Genomic DNA, 24,875 nt, shown 5'->3' on the forward strand with positions numbered 1-24,875 from the left:
TAAAGGAAAGAAAAAAAAAAATAGTGGCCTGTTTCATTTATTCTTGTGAATATGTTGGTTTTCTGCTTTCTTATACTCGAAATTGCAGTGCTTGATAACATTACGTTCTTTTCTAAGTAAACAAAAACTTTGGATTATTTTTGTTCTCTTTCAGAGGGAGGAAGAGCATCTCACTCTGTTCTAGAGGTTTTTGGTTGCAAGGTGTTTTATATGAATGTGTATCTATATGGGAAAAAAACCCACTGACGCAAATTGCCACGTAAACAGGATCTTCAATATAAAATCTGAAGATCTGACCTTTAGAAACCTTAGAGTCCAGTTCAGAATTTTTCTACTTAAGTACCTTCAAAAACAAGAATGAGATGTTACTGAAGAATAAAGGTGTATATTATATTTAACTAAAATATTGGAGCTATTGGAGCAATCTGTCAAGTCGGTCTTGGGCACTTTACCTCTTTCTGCAGTAGAGTTATCTTTCCTCCACCGAGCAGGAAACCAAAGAGTGGCTGCTGTAGTCTGACCACAAGACAGATATGCTTCTTTTGAGCAGCAAGCTATTGGCATCAGCAAAGTGGAATTATATTACCTGTGAACATGTGGATATAGGGTTGTGTCTGAAATCCATATGCCAGAAAGTTTACGGTAAATTTGGCACCACGAGTTACGGAAACACTTTTTCTAACATCTCTGAGAAACAGTAGCCTATTTCCAAATTCCAGTGTGATGTCAAATTGAGTTAATTGTCAAGAACAGTAGAGGGTTTTAAAGTAGATTTTAAATAGGTTTTAAAGACTTGAATTCTTTTATCTCAAGAGCTACAAAACACTGATAAACAGTTACAGAGCACTGAGACATTCAGGAGTTCTTACTTTTAATTTGCAGTGCCTTTCTAGGTCAGTTTCTGTATCTTGGGACAAATTGAGATGCTTTAGTCCTTCTGTCCATTGATATTTTGAAAGAGAATATTACTGAGAGGTACAACAATATTTGAGTGAAAACCCTGGGTAGAACAGATTTATTCCGTGTGTATGAGTAGTACATAGAGAACATGGAACCATTTTTTGTGATAGACCAACTGGTTGTGAAAATGAACCACAGGGCTGTTTGCTAGAGTCTAAGGGCATTCCATAATGCACAAACTGTCTTTTCCTACAAATTCAGTTTTTGTTTTGCAGAATTGTACTCACTGTTTTTAAACTTATATCAGTTTGATTTATTATTGGTCATTTGCTTATTAAAATAGATATATCATAGATATTGGATTTAAAAGCAGTCCTGTAGAAGTCTACAGAACTTCTAGAAATGTTACTGAGTATAATTAAGAAATACAGAAGACTCTCTGAAGTCAGTCTGAAGTGCTGTTACATGTTTCTAGGATAAGGCTTTTACTTTCTGTGTTTTTTGAAAATTGCTAATATGGTTTTAAGAATAACTTTTTCCTCCATGGAAATTAAAAAAAAAAAAAAGCAAAATGAATTACCCATTAGCCAAAATAAATTACTAACTTTTTGATTAGAATTGGTTACTAAGACCTCTGTAGAGTCCTCTGTAGCACTTTAGAGGATTATATATATTTCTTTATTCTAGTCAGATGTGAGTTTCAAGTTCTCAAGCTGGAATTTCTGCCTAGATGTATCCAAACATTTATTTTCTTTTTTTTCTGTCATATTTTGCATTTCCCACAAGATTTTATGCTAATGTAGAAGGAACATGAAGTTGAGAAATAATTCTAGAAATGGTGAAATAGGATTTAAGGAAATTTTCCATTTCTGTGACTCCTTCTGATCAGCATTACAAAGTTTTTCATTAATAATCCCTGAAATAAAATGTGACTGCTTGGCATTTAGTAGTTACGTTGGTATACAAAAAGAAATATAAACCATCTCTTGCTCTTAATATTCTAATGCAAGCTAGATTTTTTTCTTTAGTGAAAAAAAAGACCAGAATAAAATGTGGTATTACTCCATTTGGAAAGCATGAAATGGCTTAATATCTGTGGAGTGATTATGCTGTTATTGCATTCACTGTTCAGAACGAAGCTGATTCTTGTTTTTCAGTTTTTAAGTACCACATATGTCTTCATCACATTTAAATTTTAGAGTTTGCATGCAGATGTGATCATTATGCTGTTTCGAGTTTGGGCCCAAATATCTCACATACATAGTCATATTGCAGATGTTGCATCTCCATCAGTTCTTCTTACAGAACAGCATGCTTAAAATTCTTCTGGGAGTTATACCCACGGTCTTCTTCCCTTTCTATTGTAGTTGTAGTAGACTGGCACACTCCCACCAAATTGTGAGTGAACTTAGCTGTTCCTTTCCACACAAAAAACATCTTAAAAAAGGCAGAAAGCGTGTGAGTCATCATAATTGTTTTGTGTACCTACATTTCACAAGGCAGCACACTCCGAAACATCTCTTAAACAACTTCAGAAAAGGGAGCTTCCTCATAAATTATAAGCTAAGAATTGGAAAAGTAAATTGTCACACTCAGGAATGGTACCGTTTACCACCATTCACTGGCCTTCTAGTATTCAGTGCTACAAGTAGAGTTTATCTGACATAATAAACCAAAACTGGAAGAGCAGTCATCTGCTAAAGAAATCCATCCTCACCAGAGCCTCATAACCTGCAATAAAATCTTCCTAAATTTTAATTTCCTCTGATGTTAGACACAGGCAGTGCACAGACTAACTTCAAACCCTTCACCAGAACACACTGGCATAAAGTGTATGCCAGCACAATATACCTGAACAGGAGGAGTACTGCACTGGCAGTGTTTACACTAGCAAACACGCTCTGCCTTACAGCTGCCATGGCTCGAGGCAACTAATCAAAGCTGAGAGCACCAGCGTTTTAAAGTGAACATGAGGGGAACAAGAAGTTGTTTTGCCAATCTGTTTTACCCCCTTCCTCCCCCAGTAATGAGGATAGATTTAAGGAACACGGACGCCAACTTTACAGAGTAAGTGTGTAAGTTTACTATAGTGCAAAATAATAAAGAATTACAAAAGAAGCAGTGGCTTATGAAAGGATACACTTAGCAATGCATCTAATCATTACTACAAAGAAAGTCTTATAGTGATTAAGAGAAAGGTACATCACCATTTACCCTAAATACATTACCACAATCATCATCCAGACCACACTTCAGCTGGAGAGCCCCTGATCACAGTGAAGGTCTGGAGAACCCCTTCCCGGTTACTGAGAAATCCTATGCCGTGCATTCTCCCTCAGGTGAAGCATCCATCTTTGCTGTGAGAGGATCCAGCTTACATAGTGTTAAACAAACCAGCTTACATCACACAGTTGGTGTGGCAAAACAATCTGGGTTTCTTGCTCCATTGGTATTTCTCTGAGGCCTGGCCAAGGCTGAAATGGAGACCAAGGGAGTCAATTTGGACCATCTACTATCAAATGCCCAACAGCCTTGACTAGTCACTAAATACAGAACTTAAGGCTACATTGGTATCTCAAATATGAACCAGTTGCAGCCATGTGAGGCCTACTGTTTTCGTGGCCTTGGCTGAAAAGGCATATTTATAACACATACAAGCCTAACTGATTATTGATAACATCCTGTGCTAACAAGCATGTATGTGTATTCTCAAGGCACTAGTAAGGATTATACAACATCTTAGTTAATAAGCACATATATGGCTAAATACAATACTACGTTGGGAAGTTCAGCTTATAGGTCAGCTTTATCAAGGCCAGTTCTTCAGGCCCTAGCATTACAGAAGTTAACATTACAGCTAAAATGAAGGGAGTACTTTAAGTTCTTATCTTTGCTTTTGGGAGATTGACAAGTATTTACAGCTCTCAAGGGAGGCAGTTTTGCAAAGAAGACAACACTGACTGAAAGACTCCTCTGCTGAAAGAAAATTTAGAGGAAAGAAAAAGGAAAAAAGGTTCTGAAAGGTACTTTTCTCCTGAGAAAAATACCAAAAAGACCAAAGCTTAAAACTCTGAGCATTCATCTCAGTAGTCTTAAAGTAATAAACATAGCTTGTTACACTACTGGTTGACAAATATATGGAAAGGAAAACCAGAACCTTATTATAACAACATAAATTTTTGCACAGATGGAACAAGAGAAATAAAAACTCTAAGAGCATAGTAAAATAAAATCAGTGTAAAATTAATGTCTCAGTTCAAGACCATTAATAATATTACGGAATCACAGAATATGCTGAGTTGGAAGAGACCCATAAGGATCATCAGGTCCAACCCTTAGCCCTGCACAGGACCATCCCCAAGAATCACACCATGTGCCTGAGAGCATTGTCCAAATGCTTTTTGAACTCTGTCAGGCTTGGTGCTGCGACCACTTCCCTGGGGAGCCTGTTCCAGTGCCCAACCCCCCTCTGGGGGAAGAATCTTTTTCTAATATCCAACCTAACACAACTTCAGGCCATTCACTCATGTTTTGTCACTGGTCACCAAAGAGAAGAGATTAATGCCTGCCCCTCCTCTTTCCCTCACAATGAAGTTGTGAATATCATCTGGAAACTTGCTTAGTATCCCTTTCAATCCTCCAATGCAAGTCATTTATGAAGATGTTGTAGAGCACAGGGCCTGAGATGGAGCCCTGTGGAACCCCACTAGTGACAGGTCACCAGTCTGATGTCACCCCATTCACTATTACCCTCTGTACTCGACCCGTGAGCCAATTGCTCACCCACTGCATGATGTGTTTATCCACCTGTGGGCTGGACATTTTGTCCATAAGGATCCTGTGAGAGACAGTATCAAAAGCTTTGCTGAAATCCAAAAAGATTACATGAACTTGCTACAGGTGCTATTCAATTTATATCATTCTGTGTGATGGTTTCATACTGTCCTGGTTTTGCCTGCAATCCATGTGCTAAATATGAAATCTAGGTTTTATAGCATCTATTCTTTTGATGCACTTCTCCTATTAAAGTTAATTAGTATTATATACACAGCAAGAGAATAGAGAACATATGCATTATTATAATAATTATTCAACAAACATCTCATACTGACTGAGAACACAGTAGTTTCCTTACTTCCCTACAACCTCCAGCTGTGAACTTTCAATCTGCTAACCTCTAAATAACAAAGGTAGTCCAATTATCATGTAGGGGCTAAAACAAGTGGTGGTAGTAAGTGCTAATTTTACCATTTAGCTAGTACTCAGTAGGTACTTTGATACAGTGCTAAAAGCTCAGTGCTGTTTGTCTTAGCATACTGTTGTGATCTAAAAAATAGTTATTAGCAATGAATGGTGATAAAATCCAATACCACTTTTAATCAGTTATTGCCTGTGTGCATGTTGGTTCACCTGCATTGCCAAATATCAACTTTTGCTCTTTATTTTGGTTTTCTAGTATCTAATTTTCAGTATTGCTTGCGTGAAAAGACTACCTGTTCAGGCCCTGAGAAGCTTGATGGCTATTGGTAAGAACAAGTGCTAAGTGGCTTCCTTGTTCTTTCCATGATATTAGAAAATCATAATTTATTTCTCTGCAATGCAAGCTATCCCAAATACCATGGTGAAATTAAGTGTTCTTGATGGTGCATATCTACATTTTTATGGTACTCACCATAAAATCCAAACAGCACGTAATGAATCTCAGGCAGATAAGTGATAAGTGATAAATATGCAAGTTGATTTTACTTACAGAGAAAGAGAATGTAATATTTGTCATGTGTGTGGGAAAATTTGTAAATGAGCTGATTTACTTTTGGAGTAGGAAGAAAGCATAACATGCAATAACTTCTGAAATAAAATGTCAATGAATTTAGAAAATGTGACAGTTGTTTTAGCAATATGTTTAAGTATGTAAATAGTTCCATTACGGTCAGTTTCCTCCATGAGATTACTCATTATCTTCAAGTTAGACAAATTATGTAATGAAAAGCCTTTAAAGTCATTGGTAGCCAATCGAGAAATTATTTTCTTCGTATGATTATTTGGAACTGAATGCCTAGACTTAAGAAATATGGGGCAATAATGTGTTTTTCCATTATTTTTACTGTTATACAATGTTATAGACTGTTGAAAATGGATTTTGGATATCTTTTAATATGTAGTGGTTTTATCATTAAAGCTGTTTTGTAGCAGATGCTTTTTACACTCAGAAATACTGTGGATCTTTTCACTGTGTTTCATACAAATACTGTATGACATATTACTAAATACTGTAAAAAATAAGAATTCTGAAATTTTAAAAATCTAACTATACGTAGCTGTCGAGATGTAACTGTGCCCATTTTTCGCTATAATGGATAAGTCTGCTTTTTGAAACACTTTGCAAAATCATTTTACATAAATAATAGCTATTTTTTTTTTTTTTACCTTCATTGATAAGAACTTTTGCCCAGGAATTAAAAAGATAGAACAGAATGAGATCTCCAAAAGCTTCTATAGCTAATCCTGTATTCTCAGAAGAAATCACATCATTTACACTAAGTTACACTTTGGCTTTGCGTATGTTGTGCATCCATTTATTTAGCATTACTACATATTTTTCTGATACATAATGGATATATAGTTTTTCCCTGACTCAGAATGATTATAAAAATAATCCCCAGAACTGCAGCTGATGTATGCTGACATTTAAAACCATGCTAGTTTCTGATGCCCTGCGTTAAGTTTGGAACAGGAAGCAATAGATAGTTGGTTTCTTTTTTGTTTTTCATATAGAACAAGATATTTGGGAAGAAATTTTTTTCTCCTTCTCTGGAACAAAATACTTTATGCCCAAATTTATGCACAAAATAAGTTAAGAATGATACATGTCGTAGTCAATAATTTAATTTTTTTTTTTTTTAGATTTTTTTTTTGTGAAAAAGATGTTTCTGTTAAGTTTATGCTTAAACTGATGGAAACATTGAAGTACGTTTGTTGTCAGGTTTTGAAGGCTTCAGCACAACATCATCTAGCAAAGACATTGGTCTGTTTTTCTTTTGAAGACATAAGTTAGTAATAGAAGTTCATGTAGTCCTACTTGCTATATGAGCTGCTAAAGATGATCAGCAACAGACATGTGAAAATTTGTGAGGTACTTGCCCATAGTTTCCAAGACCTTTCAGACATTTTAGTGCAGAAGGAGATTTCCAGTGTGTTCAGGCAAGAACTTTGTTGTGCTTCTGCAGCTGGCCTCTCCATGGTGCCGACTTTCGTGCAAACCCAGCTACTAAACAGCAAAGAATCTTGTAGTAGAATGAACTTGAATATTTACCTTGGAAAATTTTGGCCTAACTGTTTACAAAACCTGGTAATACAAAAAGATTTTTCTCTTGCTTTATAGACATTTTAAAGGCCAAAATCAAGAGAATGTTTTTTCTCAAAGCCCTTGATGTTGGGTTTTCAGGTTGTTACTGGGTTTTTAAAGGAAAGTAAGATGGTGGGACTTTGGAGATAACAGTGTTTATGGACACATATAATTGCAACAGGTCATGTAACAGTATGAAGTCTTAGGTGTTTCACATTAAAGGTTAAAAATCAGAAAGAATAAACATCAGGATGCATCAGAATAAACAGTTTAGACAAAACTTTTGCAGAAGCATAATATTTAAAGCAAGAACACACATACACAAAAAGCTAGCTATGTATAAGCAAGATGTTTTTCTCATGTGCCAAAGGAACTGGAAGTTACAGAAAAGTAAAAAATAACTAGCCCTTCTTTTTGCAATCCCTGTCTTACCTTTCATTTAGTGGAACAGCTTATGTTGTATCACTTACTCAACGCAAAATGCTCTAAAAAAGTAAAAAAGTAAAAGCATGCAGAAAGCATGTCTTCTTCAGGTAAAAAAAAAAAAACTTTTGTGTGATCTAAGGTTTATGGCTACATATTCATTTAGTGCCAGAAATTATTTCCCAATATCGTAACATCTGACCTGTTCCCAATTGCTTCTAAAGAGTACATATAATAATTTTCATGCCTACCTTTCCAGCCTACAGGAAAAATAGTTCTATGTCTTTTCTCTAAAAGAAATAAGTTTTGTATTCAGTTGTAAAATGGATTACAGCTGTTACTACTAATAAATCCAAGGAGAAACAGTTCCATTGTTGAAATCAGATACAACCATGGCGCTCTCAATCAATTGCTTGCAGTGCTTCTGTAGCGTAGGGCCTCTCACTGAGTCTTAATTTACCACTGGACAGATTCACATCTTCTGTTATCAAGCAGTCTGTTTTCTTCATTTGTACCTTCTTCTTGCAACTTATCATGTATTAAGTCTGTCCACAGAGTTGGCATAGAGTCTTTTTGTGCTTACGCTGATTTTGATGTACTTGACACATACAATGTTATGCTAAGCTTAGTCTGTCACACTGTGTCTGCTCAAAGGCAGAAACTGGCTCTCCCCAGCTGTTTGACTTCATTAACTATTCTTCACAGAACAGTTTGTGATGAATTTGCAAATAACTGACATAACATGGAACTTTTTTCTATTCCTTCTCACTTGCACTTCTCCTACCCACTCCCACTCTGCCTGACGTGATGATTCTCAGCCCTTCTGGCAATCACACTGGACTGTTCAAACATTATCCCAACCCTTGTTTAGGCCCATGACTTCCAAATCCACAGAAGAGCTGCTTTCTGCACTAGTGCAGTATTCCACTGGAACTGAAACATCATTGTATTGTGTAAAAAAATTATTGTTTTCATTTGCTGAACTTTTTTTAACAAAAAAAACCAAACAAACCTCAAACCAAAAACCAAAACCCCAAACAAGCAAACAAAAACAAAAACAAGAAAAACACACCAAAACACCTACAAACAAACCAAAGCAAGTTCAAAATGAAACAACCAAGGCTTGTAATCTAAAAAGATCAGGAATGATTGATAATCTTTGTTCAGATAGTTGGAAGTTGATAAGAAAATTGTCTTAAACAGAAGCTGTGAAACAAAAGGCTTACCTATACTATACATAAAATCAATTTAAAGCAAATGCTCAAAAATATTGTGGACCTAATTTTTATTTATAATTTAGATATATTTACTCAGACTGTAGACAGTAATAAATTTCATTTTACACTGCCCATTGTGGATTTTGATTTTGTTACATTTTGTAGAGGTAGCACTGAGTTTCATACTCATTTAAAATAATGAACAAATAGTTAAAACAAATATGATGTGCTTAGAGGAGATCCTTGATCTCAGCATATAAAAGGTCTAAAAAAAAAAACCAAACTACAACATTTTTTAACATTCTATGCTCCTATGTCTGGCCAAGATCTTATTTCAAATTACTTTCAATATAATTTGTAGTAGCATTAGTGCAGTAAGTTGCAGCAAGAGTGATAGAAAAGCTGAGTAAATCTGTTTTTGTTCTATGTTCAACATCTTATGAATGAATTCCCACATCGTTCCTCATTTACAGTTTCATGAGAAATATTAACTGCTGTTGCTAAACAAATGTGAAAGTGTCATGTTTAAAGTAATCTCTCTCCTTCAGTCTTCCAGAAAGCCTGCTTGAGTTTGCTCTGTTCAGCTCACAGTGATTCACAATAGCTCTTTCAAGGCCGCATGAATATTATTGTGAAAAATGCATTGGAGGAACACAGGACAGGAGCAAGCTCTCTGCAGATTAGATCGAGCACTGCCTTACATCACCAGGTCTTCTGTGCCAGCTGGAGGCAGGGCCTCTGCTGCGCTTCAGAGCATGCCAGGATGCTGAGCATTTTCTTCCACACAATAACTCAGAGTACAGACATTATCTATCATCTATAAATGCAGCACTCCCTATTATAACATGAAGCATGTTAAACTCCAGACTAGTCCCATTTACTTCAGCTTAAGGCAGCAGCAAAATTTCAGGTAGAAGTCAAAGTCGCAGGCTACAGACATTTCTAATATTGGATTTGGGGGGAAAAATAATCCACAGAAAAATAGTGTTTGTGACATCATGAACCTTTGAGTCTTTGTGGGATGGAAACCTTGAAGTGCTGACTGCCTTATCCGCATGTGTGTTAATGTGCATGTGTGTTAATGTGCATTGAGTGTTAATATGAGGTTCTGCTGTGTGAATCCATGCTAATTAAAGGTTATTTATCAGCAGTTGTTATTGAATGTGCCAGAGGACTGTATAAAGCTGGATTTTAAGCCATGTGTATCCTCTGCTACAGAGAAAGCCCTTCTGTATCCTTCCTAAACAGAAGTGAATGGTGTGTTTCCCCACTGTAGCTTCCTTGTCTGGACAAAGAACTTATTTTAGCTTAAGTTGTGAAACTCACCCCAAGCAAAAGGCAATTCATATCTACTCTCTTCTTTTTTCTACACTTGTTCTTGTCTGCTAACAGATCTCTAGACACCATCTTAGTATCTGTCTTAGAGACGGAATGTTGCCAAAGGTGGGTACAAGAGCTGAGAGGGTTACCTCCATCATATTCAGGCATATGAAGGTTGAGGTCTAGAGCTCACTTATTCCCTACACAGCCAAGCAACCAGAGAAGAACTTCACCATCCACTCATAAAAGAAATACTTACTCCTGTTAAAGGTTCATATAGGTTCAAAGATGCCGTATGTTTTAGCATTTGCCAGCACTTTGGATTCTGTCTTTTGCTCATAAATATTAGCAGTACATGATGTATCAAGGCATTGTTTTGTGTTACACATCTTCCGTGTCTCATCCGGCATTTTCTTATTAATAGACATATGTTCGCAGTGCTGGAAAGACTTAAAATAGAAAACATAAAAATGGTAAGCTACTGTATCTATTGCTTTTTTACAGTCACCTAGCTGTAATCATGTAGGCATTATAAATGTTTTAAACATGCTGTTAAGACCAATGAAGATGAATGCTGCATTAGATGTAGAAAAACAGTGCATATTTTGTACAAGTAACATAACTGAATAATACTGATTTTCGAGGGATATCTTCTTCAACTGCATTTTTCCAGAGTTCATTTTCTGTTTTGACAGCATATTTCTTTTTTCTCATTCTCTTCAGCAATAATAGCACTTTTATTGTTTTTTTAATTGATAATTATATTTAATATTAATTGAAATAATGCAGTAACATCCAGATTCTTACATCTGTAGGGGTGACTTGTTGGGCAGCAAAAAAACAGTTAAAATGCATAGACACTAACTTGAATAACTTACTGTTTAATTCACTGCCCCTAAAGTGCTTTTAACTTCCTGAATGAAACATCTTTTGTTAATACAATTTCATAACTGTTATTCCTTGTTTCCTTCGGTCTTCTGGGGACACCTTTCTACCCACTTACCAAAGTGAAAATATATTCTTTCTCTTTTTAAAATGCACAAGTTTGATGCTGAGCTAGAAATACAGAAAATAGTATTGTTCTCCTTTAAAAACAATACTTAAACAATGAGTCAGTGGTTTTGCCACTACAGTTCCTTTGTTAGGTTCTTAAATTTTGCAGCTGTGATGTAAATGCAGTTCGTATAGTTGATGGTTTGGGCTGCAGAGTGTGTACACTGCTTTAAAAAAACATTCAGTAAGATTATGGCATTGAGGAAACAACTCATTGAAGTCTGTGTAACATTAGTAACAGATCACAGAGTTCATCTGACTGTCTTAGGCAGTATTGCCACTCCTTTAGATCTAAGCACAGGTTTAGACAGGTAGTACAAATGGGGAGGAAGGAGGGAAAGGGAGACTGTGTTCTGAAAACTCCTTTGACAGACTGCTTCCTATTTCCTCTTTTCTCTCTTGCTCTTTTGGAAGCAAAAAAACAAGATGCTTCTGCCCACTTCTCAAATAAATACATTAGAACTTGATTGTGGTGATTTATTGGTTTATACTTAAGAATGAAGACGAGGTAGCTACTTATAGAAAGTGTCACATATATTTATCAATATCATATCAATATTTTAACACAGAGTATTAATGAGTAGAAAGGAGAGGAAGAAATTGAAAAGAATGCTTTCATGTGTTCTGGACCAATCTGTATATTCAGGCTGCTAACATGAGAAGTGTGCTCTGGTGTACATATGAACCTACTGCTCATCTCATTGTTTACTTCACCATAAAACTGTATGTGGCATGAAAAATTAAAGCTTAAAGCAAATACTGCTAGCACTGCACTGCTGTTGTACTTTCCCCTTTTGTTCTTCAAATGAAAGTGAGGACAATGTAAAAGCATAAATATTAGTATGTTAAAAATATTGACTAGATAGAGCAATCATGCTTTTTCCTAATCTTGAGTCTTGGCAAGCCCCAATTTAACCCCGATTTAGTGTAATCTAAATCCTAACCCTGTCTGGAAACTAAGCCTCAAATTAGAAATGGTAATCATGGAAATTCATATTGCCGCCCTTTGCAGTCCTCTAGTTTTTTATTCACCAGTGCAAAATATAATAGTTTTTCCCTTGTGAATATTTGCATATGGAAATATGTGGGATTCTGTATTCTCTTTGCTTCAGAATTCTAGCCTTTCTTTTCCAAAATAAATGATACCCTGCACTTAAAACACCACTTCACATTCTCTGCCTTTATTTCATTACCTCAGACTCTGTCTGAGTCCTCTCCTTATGTTAGAGAAGGGACATCTGGCAGGGATGCTTGGATTCCCTGCTTTTTTTTTTCCTTTTTTTCTTTTTTTAGGACACAGCTTTTTGTATTTTCCTTTACATTGCCAGTAAGCAGAACAGACAGACAGACATCCAAAAGTTCAATCATAACCAAATTTGGTTATGTTCGGATGATGCGCTCTGCTCTAAGCTATGACAGTGCCTGAGTTCAAATCGTAGAATAAACCCTTATTTTGAGGTTTGGGTTTTCATGTAAGTGATGACTCTCCAAATGTTAACTCCTGTTGTTTGGAATGTCATTGTTAAAGGAGAGTGAGAGGTATTTCATTGTTCATATGAATGAGACAGGTCACTTTCGAAAAAGCTTGCTATGTGCAGTCTAATTTAGCCGATTTTGAGAACTGCCAAAAGGTGCACATTCCTTTTTCCATTTTCATGTCCTTATAAAGATATCTAATTTCAAAGGCTCAGTGCACTCATTTGTTAAAACAGAGAACTTATTTAAAGCTAAATACTAATAACAATGAATGTTAACTGACTTAATGCAATGTGAAATTGCTGCTTCAACATTCATACAAATGATACTTCAGTCTAAGTGGCTCTGTGTTCTGTTATATAGACATTACTTAGCAATTTACAGGGTAATTGCATACAAAGCTACTAAACAAATTTGTTTTCTTTTGCATCAAAAGTTCTTCGCACATCTCTTAAATATATTTATGTATATTTATATTGAAGAATATTTATAAAGGCATGGGTTTGGGTGGAATGGTATGGACAGCTGTTCTCTCAAATTTTTACCAAGTCCGATAATCTCACTGATGTCTAATTCCCTTTCCTTGTGTGGTAAAATTGTGTGAAATTTAAGAGACCTCCCAACAGATACCTAGATCTGTTCTTACAGTGTAGCCATTACCATGCTTTACTGATATACAACACCACTAAGTAAAGTATCCATCTCTATGTAGCAACTTTGAACAAAGGCTCCAGGAAATAATTTATTGAGTGTTCATAATTACTTTTATTTGTCAAAATTTACCTTGTGAAATATTTCAGTATAACATTTATTAACTGGCACTTTTCTGTTACTTTATATCTTTTAAATCCAATATAGTTTTTATATATATTTAGAAATGGCTTTGTTTTTATTTTTCAATTCACTTATATGCATAGTTCTTCAATAATACAGAATACCAACTTCGCTGTAAAATGGTGATTTTAGTTCCTCCCTTAGTCTCTTTGATTTTACTGTTCTTAATCCTGCATTCACTGCAGTAGGAGGAGGAATGATTTTGAATAATACGGTCATGATGTCAAAACAGTGCAAATTATATGCTGCTACCATCTGGAATAGTGAAAATAAAAGCTTTATTTACACTGTTCTTTGAAATAATAAACTTTATTGTGGCAGTTTATCTTCAGTATCTGTAATGTATTCTGGAAATGCTCCATGTGTGCCTTTTTATTCTGTGAGCTACAGAATGCCTAAAATTCGCCTGTGGCAAAGCTATCAATGAATCTTGAAATAGATTTTTTTTTCCTGAATAGAATGGAGAACCATCTTCCATTTGCAAAATGAGAATAATTGTTTCACATAGGCAATATTTTTAAGAGGCACAGTCAGACACTATGAGTATGTATTTTAGTTAGGCAGATTACACAGATTTGTCTGCAAGTTACTATTCATAATCTGGAACATGGTTATTTCAATGGTGCAAATGGTTAATATGGAATTAAATACTTAACAGACATATTAGCCAGTTTTCTTGACAACTGTCCAGTCTTGAACCCTGGTGCTATTACTTTGCCTTTATACTCCATAACCCAAAACCAAAGTCATCACAATTTGCTTTGGATACTTCATGTTTGCACTTCATAACCATATCATAGTAATATTGTCATAGTGTACTGTAACTGAGAAGACTGTTCACACCGTTCTATCTTTCTTGTTAAAACATGATGCTGATGGCCAAAGTGATTCAGTAAGGTAGCTATGCAAAATTTAAGACTTCAAGACCCAATCGGTTTCCAAAAGCTGACTCTTCCTGCTGCCAGCAGGGCGTATACATGATCTGAAAGTAACCTTTTACAGGAGAAGTAGTCAAAATGTTAAGAAGGTGTGGCACAAACACTGGATGAATATCACTGTCTTTCTCTTCGTTTAGCACTGTTGTATGTAAGACATGTACGCTTTTCATGTAGAGTCAAAGGCATTGTACTGGGTTTAAAAGAAATCTTCTTCTTTCTTTGGATCCATCTTTTGTAAATACATAGCCTTAACAGTACACCCTCAGACTAATCTTGTGATGTTCCTGAAATCTTATGAAATAATTGCATCATATAAAAAATGAGATTGCAACAGCACCTTTTTCCTTTAAGATGAGAGAAAACACAGTTAAGTGATGAGCAGAACAGAGTTTATAATATATAGTTGTGGGACAACTATGTTTTTTTCTGTCAATATTATTTAAAGGTAAGTATGGTGTCTTTTTTCGTAGAACATAATTTAACTTTTTTGTATTTTCAGGGTACAACTCCATCAAAGTTACTGTTCATATAAAAACACTAAATTTGAGTCTCTCCCATAAATGCTGTTGCATTTATGAAGGCAGGCTCAAATCTAGAACAGAGTCAGCAGTGTGTGAAATTATGTATTTTATATTGTCTTTAGGTATACTTATAATGAAATCTGAATGTAAAGGCTAATGTGGTTTTTCCAAACAAATTGCTTGAAAGGGAAGCAATTACTGCTTTGACTAAACTTGCAGCAAGGACATTGTTTACAGAAAACAAAGAATCATAGAATCATAAAATGGCCTGGGTTGGAAGGGACCTTCAAGATCCTCTAGTTCTCTTTCTACAATTTAGAGAGAAGGATGTTCCTTAGCATAGCTTCTAGGAGGATCTGCTCCATGGTCTTCCCAGGCACAGAGCGGAGGCTGACAGGTCAGTAGTTCCCAGGGTCCTCCTTTCAACCTTTTTTTAAGATGGGTACAATGTTTCTCTTTTTTCAGTCACCAGGCACCTGAGTTCCATGACTTTTCAAATATCATGGAGAGTGGCTTGGCAACCATATCAGCCAATTCCTTCAGGACTCTGGGATGCAGCTCATCGGGTCCTACAGATTTATGTACTTTGAGTTTCCTCACGTGGTTATGAACCTTATCTTTACTTACAGTGGAGGGACTTTGGTCCCCCAGTCTCCATCCTTTTGTCCATCCACTCAAGTGTGGGAAGAGAGGTTGCTATTGAAGACTGAGACAAAAAAAGTTGCTGAGTACCTCAGTCTTCTTATTCATTGTTACCAGTTTTCCAGCCTTGTTTATCTGTCAGGTAAGCCTTTTTTGACCTTCCTTTTCTGGTTAACATACCTGTAGAAGCCCTTCCTGTCACTCTGAGCATTCTTTGCCAGATTGAATTGACCTTCACCTTGGCCTTCCTCACTCCATCCCCAGAGAACCGAACTTCATCTCTATACTCTTCCCGGAGTACCTATTGCTGTTTCCACTACCTGTGCATTTCCTTCTTGCCCTTCAGTCTGACCACCAGTTCCCAACTCACCCATGCAGATCTCTTGCCTTCCTTACCTGATTTCTTGTCCATGGGTATTGCCAGTTCTTGTACTTTATGAAAGACTTCCTTAAAGATCTGCCAGCTCTGATCTGCTCCCTTGTCCCTGAGGGCAGTTTCCCAAGGGATCCTGTTGACTATCTCCTTGAAGAGCTGGAATCTTACTTTCCTAAAGTTCAAGGGCCTAACTTACTCTGTACCTAACCCAAACTCCACCAATGCTTAATTGCTGTAGCCAGGCTGTCTCCAGTCTTCACGTTCCCAGTTAGCTTGTTTATTTAGTGCCCATCAGATCCAGTATCATATCCCTCCTGATAGGGCTGCTATCTGTTCCCTGGCTCAAGAAGTCATCCTCCGTGCTTTCCAGGAGCCTCCTGGGTTGCCTACAGCTTGCTCTGCTACTTTCCCAGCAGTGGTCAGGGTGATTGAAGTCCCTGAGCGGGGCAAGAGCCTGCGGGCACGATGCCTCCTGTAGCTGGAGCAGGAAAGCTTTGTTAATAGGCTCCCCTTGATCAGCGACCTGTAATAAAAACCAACCACAAGGTTCCCTTTGTTGTCTTGGTCTCTGATTCTTACCCACAGGCTTTCGACCTGCTCGCGGCTGTTCTTCAGAGACAGCTCTTCACACTCAAACCACCTCTTGATGTAGAGAGCAGCCCCTCTGCCTCTCCTTCCTCCCCTGTCTCTTTTGAACAGCCTGTAGCCATTGATAGTCTCACTCCAGTCATATCCCATCAAGTTTTAGTTATGGCAAGAAGGTCATAGCTTTCTAGCATCACAATGGCTTCCAACTCCTTCTGTTTGTTGCCTATGCTGTGTGGATTGAATGAGCAATGTCAAGCAGGTTGAATACACAGAGAGTTCAGAAATACTAACAACCATGATACAAAGCAAGGCAAAGCCATTGTGCATCATTCTATCTTAAGGGCTCATCTGGTAACCACTCTTTGTAATTGCCTTTTACGCTGTTCAGATCATACACTGGGTGAAAAATAACTTTTGTAGAGCTCTTGCAGCAACTGGAAATGATACTAGCATGATACTAAATGCATTCTCTCAATATTAATAATGAAACACAGCATCATTAAGACACCTAACAAATTCGAAGAATATGCTCTATTTCTAAATCCCTTGTATCTGTCATCCTAAACAAAATATGTATTACATGTATAAGTAACTAAACCACAAGGACAGAGAAATCTGACCTTTAATGGCCTCTCAAAATGACAGTACCAAATGGATTTGGGAATGTCAGGTCTGATTTAAATTGTTGATGAATTGGAAACTAATTAACTAGAACTAAATATTAATTGGAAAGAGTGGTATATACTACAGTTTAGAGCCTAATGAGCATATTAATGATCAGTAAAAAATATTTTTCTGTTCACCTCATGTAAAATTGTAGAAGTACCAATATATCAAAAATTTTCTAACAGTTACTTTTCTCTTACTATGGCTGAGAGGCAGTTCTTCAATGATTTGATCCTCAGTTCTCTTTCATCGTGTGTTTGATGATCTGTCAAACTTGGTATCATCAAAGTGTAAAGACAGTTTTGTACAAATTGTGAATAAACTTAGAGAGAAAAAAAACAATTAACATCTTAAAAACTAAATCCACTGTGATAAGCCCTCCAATTAGAAATTTCATTATTTCCCTGGTCCATTTGATGTTGAATATTGGAGTTTATTGCCAAATACCTGAAAAACAGGTTGGAAACAAGCCACAACTGTCAAAAACATAACAGTTCTGGGTATTTGAGTCTGTTACATTGTGATGTTTCTCATGAAAATTTCATGAAGAGCATTCATTCAAAGGGATTCTATGCATAAGGCAGATGGATGGAATTTAATTGCCCTTATTAAAAATAAGAAAGGGAAACTCTTTACTACTCCATCCTATTAGTATTCAGGATAAATTATCTTTGCTGTACACTTAGGTATTTGCAAAAGAGACTCTGGGGGTTTGTGTATGAGCCAAGTAGGAAAGGAAAGGTCAGGTCATAAAAATCCTGTTCTGTGCCACAAGTCAAATCTTGTCAGTTAATACCAAAGTAAAGACCTCGTGTTTATAAGCAGACATGAAACATACCTTTCTTTGGGAAGAGCCTGTGGCTGGTGAATGATTTGACATTTAAGCATTACTAGTTCTGAAGAATTACGGAAGCTTATCCGAGAGTTGTATTTACTGTACCAAGGCCCTGGGATGATTGGTGAATCAAGGGTGCAGGTTACTTTTTTCCTTTATTCTTCCAGTTGCAGAAGGTGACATTGAAAGAAGCCGATGGACTAACATGGCTCCATGACTGGTGTCACCATCAAAATTTTGTTTTTTTGATAATGGGATGGCTTACATGGCACCAGGCTTGCTGTATGCAGATGGGATTCACCTTTCTTAATGGGGGGAAGAGGGTCTTTGGTCAAGGTCTGGCAGGACTCATTGATAGGGCTTTAAACTAGTTAACAGAGGAGGGGGATATCATCAGGTTTAGTAGTGATAAGGTGTGGGATAACATGCCGTCCCACTCGTACCAGTGAGATACCTGAGCCAACAAGAGATGCTCAGAGCCTGGAGAGAGTATGTAGGTCAGCAGCAGAAGACCTGGATAGCACCAAGGAATTCCAGCCACTCCAGAAAGAAAGTCAGCTTCATTGAAGGTGGGGCGGAGGCAACTTAATGCCTCTGGGCTAACACATGCAACATGGGGAATAAATAAGAGGAAGTAGACGTGTGGATGTCTGCTGGGCTATGACCTTGTTGGCATCACGGAAAAACAGTGGGATGTCTGCTACAACTAGAGTGTTGAAATGGAAGGATACAGCCACTATACATCATATTTGAGAAGTCACGGCAGTCTGATAAAGTTCCCAGGAAAAGAGGAAACATGACCCTCACTTCTAAAAATGGAGATTAGGAAGAACCAGGAAACTACAGATTGATCAGTCCTACCTCAGTGCCTGGCAAGATCATGGATAAGATCCTCCTGGAAACTGTGCCAAGGTACATGGAAGATAATGAGACAGCCAAAATAATTGTTGACAGCCAACGTGGCTTCATTAAAGGCAAATAGTACCTCACAAATTTGGTGTCCGTCTACAGTGCAGTTATGGCAGTGGTGGACAAGAAAAGGCAACAGAAATCATCTACCTGAATCTGTGCAAAGCATTTGACACTGTCCCATGTGACATCCTTGTCTATAAACTGCTGAGGCATGAATTTGACAGTGGACCACTTGGTGGATAAAAAATTGCCTGGATGATTGCACTCAAAGAGTTGCAGTCAACAGCTCAATGTCTAGTTGGAAAGCAATAACACAATCTTCAGGGATTTGTATTGGGACGAGAACTATTTAGCTTCTTTGTCAGTGACATGGACAGTGCAATTGAGTGCACCCTCATCAAGTGTGCCAACACCACCAAGATATATGGTGCGGTCGACATGCTGGAGGGCAGGAATGCTATCCAGAGGTACATGGACAGGTTTGAGAGGTGGGCCCTTGTGAACTTCAGGAAGTTCAACAAGCACCAAGTGTAAGGTACTACACCTGAGTTGTAGCCATTCCAACCACAAATACAAGCTAGGTGGAGAATGGATAGAGACTAGTTCTGGGGAGAAAGATTGGGTTGTTTGTGGATGAAAAGCCCAATGTGTACTTGCAGCCAAGAAAGCCAATCACATCCTAACCTGCGTCAAAAGAGGCATGAACAGGAGGTTGAGGGAGATGCTTGCCCCCTCTATTCTGTTCCTGTGAGACTCTACCTGGAGTATGGCATCCAGATCTGGTGCCCCCAACACCAGAAAGACACTGACCTGTCTGAATGAGTCCACTGGAGAGCTACACTGGAGAGCTGATAGAGGTCTGGAACACCTCTTCTGTGAAGAAAGGCTGAAACAGTTGTGGCTGTTCAGCCTGGAGGAAAAAAGGCTCTGGAGAGGCCTTCTTCAACCTCTCAGTACCTAAAGGGAGCTTACAAGAAGGCTAGAGAGGGACTTTTCACAAGGGCAGGTAGTGATAGTAAAAGGGGGATTTGTCTTAAGCTGAAGGAGTATAGGTTTATCTTAAATCTTAGGAAGAAAAGCTGTACTGTGAGGGTGGTGAAACAGGTTGCCCAGAGAGGTTGTGGATACCCTGTCCCTGAAGGTGTACAAGACCAGGCTGAATCTGGCTTTGAGTAACCTGGTCTAGTGGATGTCCATGGCAGAGGTGTTGAAAGTAAATGACTCAAGGTCCCAAACTATTCTGTGATTCTGTGGGTATCTACGTGCTACGTATTACAAGCAGTTAAGTAGCTCATGGGCAACTTCACACCCCAGGAACTACAATGATTTATAGGCTGCACTTGCTCACTGTACATTTTTCAGAAAAGTCTGAAGACTTACCTAACTGTTTGAAAATGTGACACTTCTTCATGGAAGAGAGTTGACATTGATCAATTTCTTGTGTTAGTTTTATTCCCTAATCAATTGCATGTCGGTAATGACCAGTCAAGACATTTAATAATATATGTTTTATAGTTAATGTTGATCCTCTTTCTTAGATTTTTTTTGCTTGTCATTTTTTAAGGGAAAAAATATTATTTAGTGATAAAAATATTTTTGCCATTGTAACGGACATGAGGAGCAAGATGATGTATTTCAAATAGATTATTTTACCTATGCTAACCTGATTTCTGAAAAATTGCCTGATCCCACTCTGCTTCCAGTGCTACTTGCTAACAGGTATCATATTAAGAAAACCGGTTGCTCTTGTTCAGTATTTCTTAATATTTCAACATTGACCACACTAGGATATGGATTTTTGACCATATCTGAGTGTCTTAATAGACTCTGTTGTGTCTAATTCAAGACCATTATGAGTATCTTGTCACTTTAGCTTTGCTAATCTGCATAGCTCCAATGTTTAGAATTTCTCAGTGCTTTCAAATCATGTAATGCACTCATCCTCACAGCACTTCTCTGTACCAGTAAAGCACTATCATATCCATCTTACATATGGACAACTGAAGCACAGGGCCAATAAATGTTAAGACTGACAGCAGATAAGTAATAATGGTGAAAGCAAGAAACATAACTTGGTTCTTTCAAGTCACTGGCCAGATTCTATACTGCATGATTGTATTATGCATTTGTATGATGTATAGAAAAGGATTTTTCCCTATTGTTGATAGACATGGTAATTCAATATATCACATAAAATAATGAGGACTCATGCAAGCAGAGCACCATCAGTGTTGTAAGGTACCATTGTGTGAGTCTGATGATTATACACTATGCAGTATATCTCGTGTGATTTAATGCATTTAATAAGACAGTATAAAGTTTGTAGCCAATTTTTATGAAGTTTTTTATTTTTATCAGCTTTTTAATCAATATAAGTTAACCAAAAATACTGAGCAGGTATCTGGTTTTTTCAGTCCTTATATTCAGTTCCTTTCAGTTCTTTATGTACAAAAAATTAGGTGAAACCTGAATGTTAAGCAGGCTGGTGATTCAGGCTTTCATGCAGTACTATGTAACAAATGTGAAATCCTTCAACTTATACATTTTTTTTCCAGAGGATCAAATCCCTCGAGGTTTTCCCACCATTGATATGGGCCCACAGCTGAAGGTGGTTGAACGAACTCGCACAGCTACCATGTTATGTGCAGCCAGTGGCAATCCTGATCCTGAAATAACTTGGTTCAAAGATTTCCTACCTGTTGACACAAGCAACAACAATGGCCGCATCAAGCAGCTACGCTCAGGTAGGGTCTTGTTACTGTTTCCACCAACGCCCAGAGTTGTTCTCTCTCACTTTTTCTTTCTTTTCTTTCTCTTCCTTTTTTTAAAATTTTTATTTATAGGTAATAATTTCTCTTTCTCCTCTCCTTTTCTGTGTTACTAAGTGTGTTGTCCATGTCTGTGATGTTGTCATAGCTTTCTATAGAGTCTGTCTCTATATGTTTTGCAGCTTCTGTTTACTCCACATTGCTCACTGCTGTGACTGTATTTTTTGGTAATTTTTTTCTTTACTGCTTTTTGCAGTACTTGATGGATCCATTTTCTCCTCTTTCTTTCTTCTTTCCTTTTTATTTTTTTTTAACAAATTTATTTCAACATTGGACTTCATTCAGAAATTGCAAGGAGTACCAATGGTTATATTCATCAAAACCAAAACCTGCATTAGACACTTCAATTAAAATTTAAAATGTGTTTTGTGCTATCTTTTCCACATTTGACTTCACCAAAGATTAGCCAGTTTGGACACATCTTCTTTCCTCTCACAAATACATAAAGCACAGTACTTCTTCCCATGCAGATTTATACCTTAAAAAAAAAAAAAGGAAAAGAAATCTTTGGGTAATCTGTGGAATAAAGTTGGGGTTTTTTTGCTGGCTGAGCATTTTTCCAACACATTTAGCCACAGTAGTGTGCGCCCACGCTAAAGCTTTATGAGTCCTACATTTTCTGGATCTACAGAAGTCTGCTTTTGGTGTAGAATCCAGCTTTTGCTGCTCTCTCTCTTTGCCCCTTGCACCTCCCTAGCAGTTCTTTCACTCTCCTCCTGCCCTAGTTTATTCTTTTGCTCTCTTTAGATTAAATAAAAGAAAGCAACAACAACAACAACAACAAAAATCTCGAGATTTATCAAGTTTAAAGCTTATCCCAAAGTAAGATCATTGGGATATAATGAGCTTTTTACTTTGACAATTGTAGTAGATATCGTTGTAGAATCTAAGTTGTTTAATCACGTGTCTTCCCAGAATTCTCAGCTTTTGACCTGTCCTGTGATGTTAAATCGTCTTGTTAACTGACTTTTTGCTTGTTGTCAGCAGAACTGTGTAAATTAACCTTCTGTTAATGTAAATTAAGATTTTTTCACATGTGACATAGATGATTTAGTATATAAAGCTTTAACTGAAAACTTTGTACCAAATTATAAGGAATATAATAATATTTTTATGCTGTCTTTCTTCTCTCCGTATTTAAATCTCCAGAATCTATTGGTAAGTGCTTAGTTCTGAAGCGCACTTCACCCCCACTAATTTCCATATTCAGAATATTATTATTATGATGATAATTATTATATGATTAGTATTATTATTCTTAAAATGCATGGCATGCATTTTACTAACAGTCAGTGTAGTCACCAGATCCCTTTAGTGGCGCACACGCACACCTCCACAGAAATGTTGTCTTATCAGTCATAGCAACACCTAAAAGAAACAGTACACATGTATCACGTAGATCTAGAACAGTAAATGCCATAATCCAGCCTAAACTACAGTGTTTGTTTTGAGATAGCCTTCAGTGTATCCTCTTTTTATATATATATAGATTTATATATATATATATTTAAATAGAATTTCCAATATTTTCCTAAACTGTGTCATAAGTACAGTTTTGTAAAGTTTCCTTTAAGTTATTTGAGGCATATTTGATACATATCTAACTCTATATAATCAAACGTCTAGGAACTCAGATGCTTCTCTGAGAATGGCAGTGCAGCCAATTGTAGCAGTTTTGCCCCTTGTGGTACAATGAAGCTTGCTTTTATAACTTGATAATACTATCTAATATATTCCTGTTTTAACAGTATAGTAATTCAAGTTTCTCTTAAGACCTTATTTAATTCTGTAAATCTAATTTGATTCTTCTTCCAAAGCCCTAGCCTCCTTCTTCTCGTACTAATGCTTCTTCTTTCTAATCTTATTTGCATTCATATTATCCACCCAGGTGGTACACCAATAAGAGGTAAGAGTGCTGAACTAACGTTCACAGAATGATCTTACTCATTCTTTCTGTCCTTTCATCCCTCTCATCTTTGTCTTGTTTTTGGTTTTGTTTTGTTTTGTTTTCCTTAAGGAAAAAACAAAACAAAATACAAACCTACAGAAATGTCCATCATCTGATTTTCTTTTTCCTTTGTCTTGTTTGGTTATGATCAGTGACTCTCATATTGTGATCTTTCTTTCTACACATAGCCTTTTCATTTTCCTTTTTTTGTTTGTTCATTAAATAAATAAACAAATAAATAAATAAATAAATAAGAATTAATTTGTGATATGCTTCAAAGCAAGCATATCCAGGTCTCCTGGCCATAGCCCAGTCACAGCGTACCATTTGTCCCTCTTTTTTCTTTTTTTTTTCTTCTTCTTCTTCTTCTTTTTCTTCTTCTTCTTTTTCTTCTTTTTTACTTTTCTTCCTTTTTATTCTTCTTTTTTTTCCTTCCTCTTTTTTTTTGTCCAACTGGAGCAAAAAAAAGATCATTTTTTTTCTTCCTTAGCTGTTCTTGTCCTGGACCAAAGCCAAGATGGTCTGGAGAACAGTAGCAGACATGCAGAAGACAACATGGACTATCTTCTTTTTGTCTTATCTTTCATAAAAGGTTTTTGTTTTTGTTCTTCAATCCTTTTTTTTCTCTAACTTATGAAAATTGAAAATTATATGTCCCCCCCTAAAAAACAGAAGTGTTTTTTCCCTTTATTGTGGGGTTTTTTTGGTGGGGTTTTTTTTGGGGTTTTTTTGTTGTTTGTTTATTTGTTGTTTTCTTTTTCTTGGAATTCTCTCACCTCTGGATTTTTGGATCTTCTAATCTACAGGCTTTGGAAATGAAAGGTTACTGACTCATTATTCTTGGTGGTATGTGGTATTGTTGGTTTTTGATACTCTAGCAAAACTGTTTACTTCTTTTGTAATTCTTGTTTTGTATTTTTCTTGGGTTTTGTGGCACCACACTGCTAATCCCACTTGTGGATTTTGATGGGTGTCTTGTGGGGGCCCTCCTGCGGTCCTCAGCAGTGGATGGTTGGTTCTTCCTTGTTGGCGTAGACCATGCTTTTTAACTT

The 24,875-nt window shown here is 36.8% G+C and overlaps 1 protein-coding gene across 50 annotated transcripts in view; it reads left to right on the top strand.

The window, feature by feature from the left end:
- Positions 1-24,875, top strand: part of PTPRD (protein tyrosine phosphatase, receptor type D) — a 436,352-nt gene that overhangs the window by 276,060 nt on the left and 135,417 nt on the right. For 29 of the 50 annotated variants that reach the window (XM_027670585.1, XM_027670632.1, XM_027670638.1 and 26 more), the window contains exons 5-7: positions 21,603-21,791; positions 23,025-23,033; positions 23,764-23,781. In XM_027670585.1, coding sequence (XP_027526386.1) covers positions 21,603-21,791; positions 23,025-23,033; positions 23,764-23,781 — 216 coding nt within the window. The remainder of the gene's footprint in view (positions 1-21,602; positions 21,792-23,024; positions 23,034-23,763; positions 23,782-24,875) is intronic. The other 21 variants (XM_027670631.1, XM_027670636.1, XM_027670633.1 and 18 more) reach the window with 2 other exon arrangements.

Source organism: Neopelma chrysocephalum, unplaced genomic scaffold (assembly GCF_003984885.1).
Source record: "Neopelma chrysocephalum unplaced genomic scaffold, ASM398488v2 Primary Assembly neopelma1_96921, whole genome shotgun sequence".
In the NCBI taxonomy this organism is placed as follows: Eukaryota; Metazoa; Chordata; class Aves; order Passeriformes; family Pipridae; genus Neopelma; species Neopelma chrysocephalum.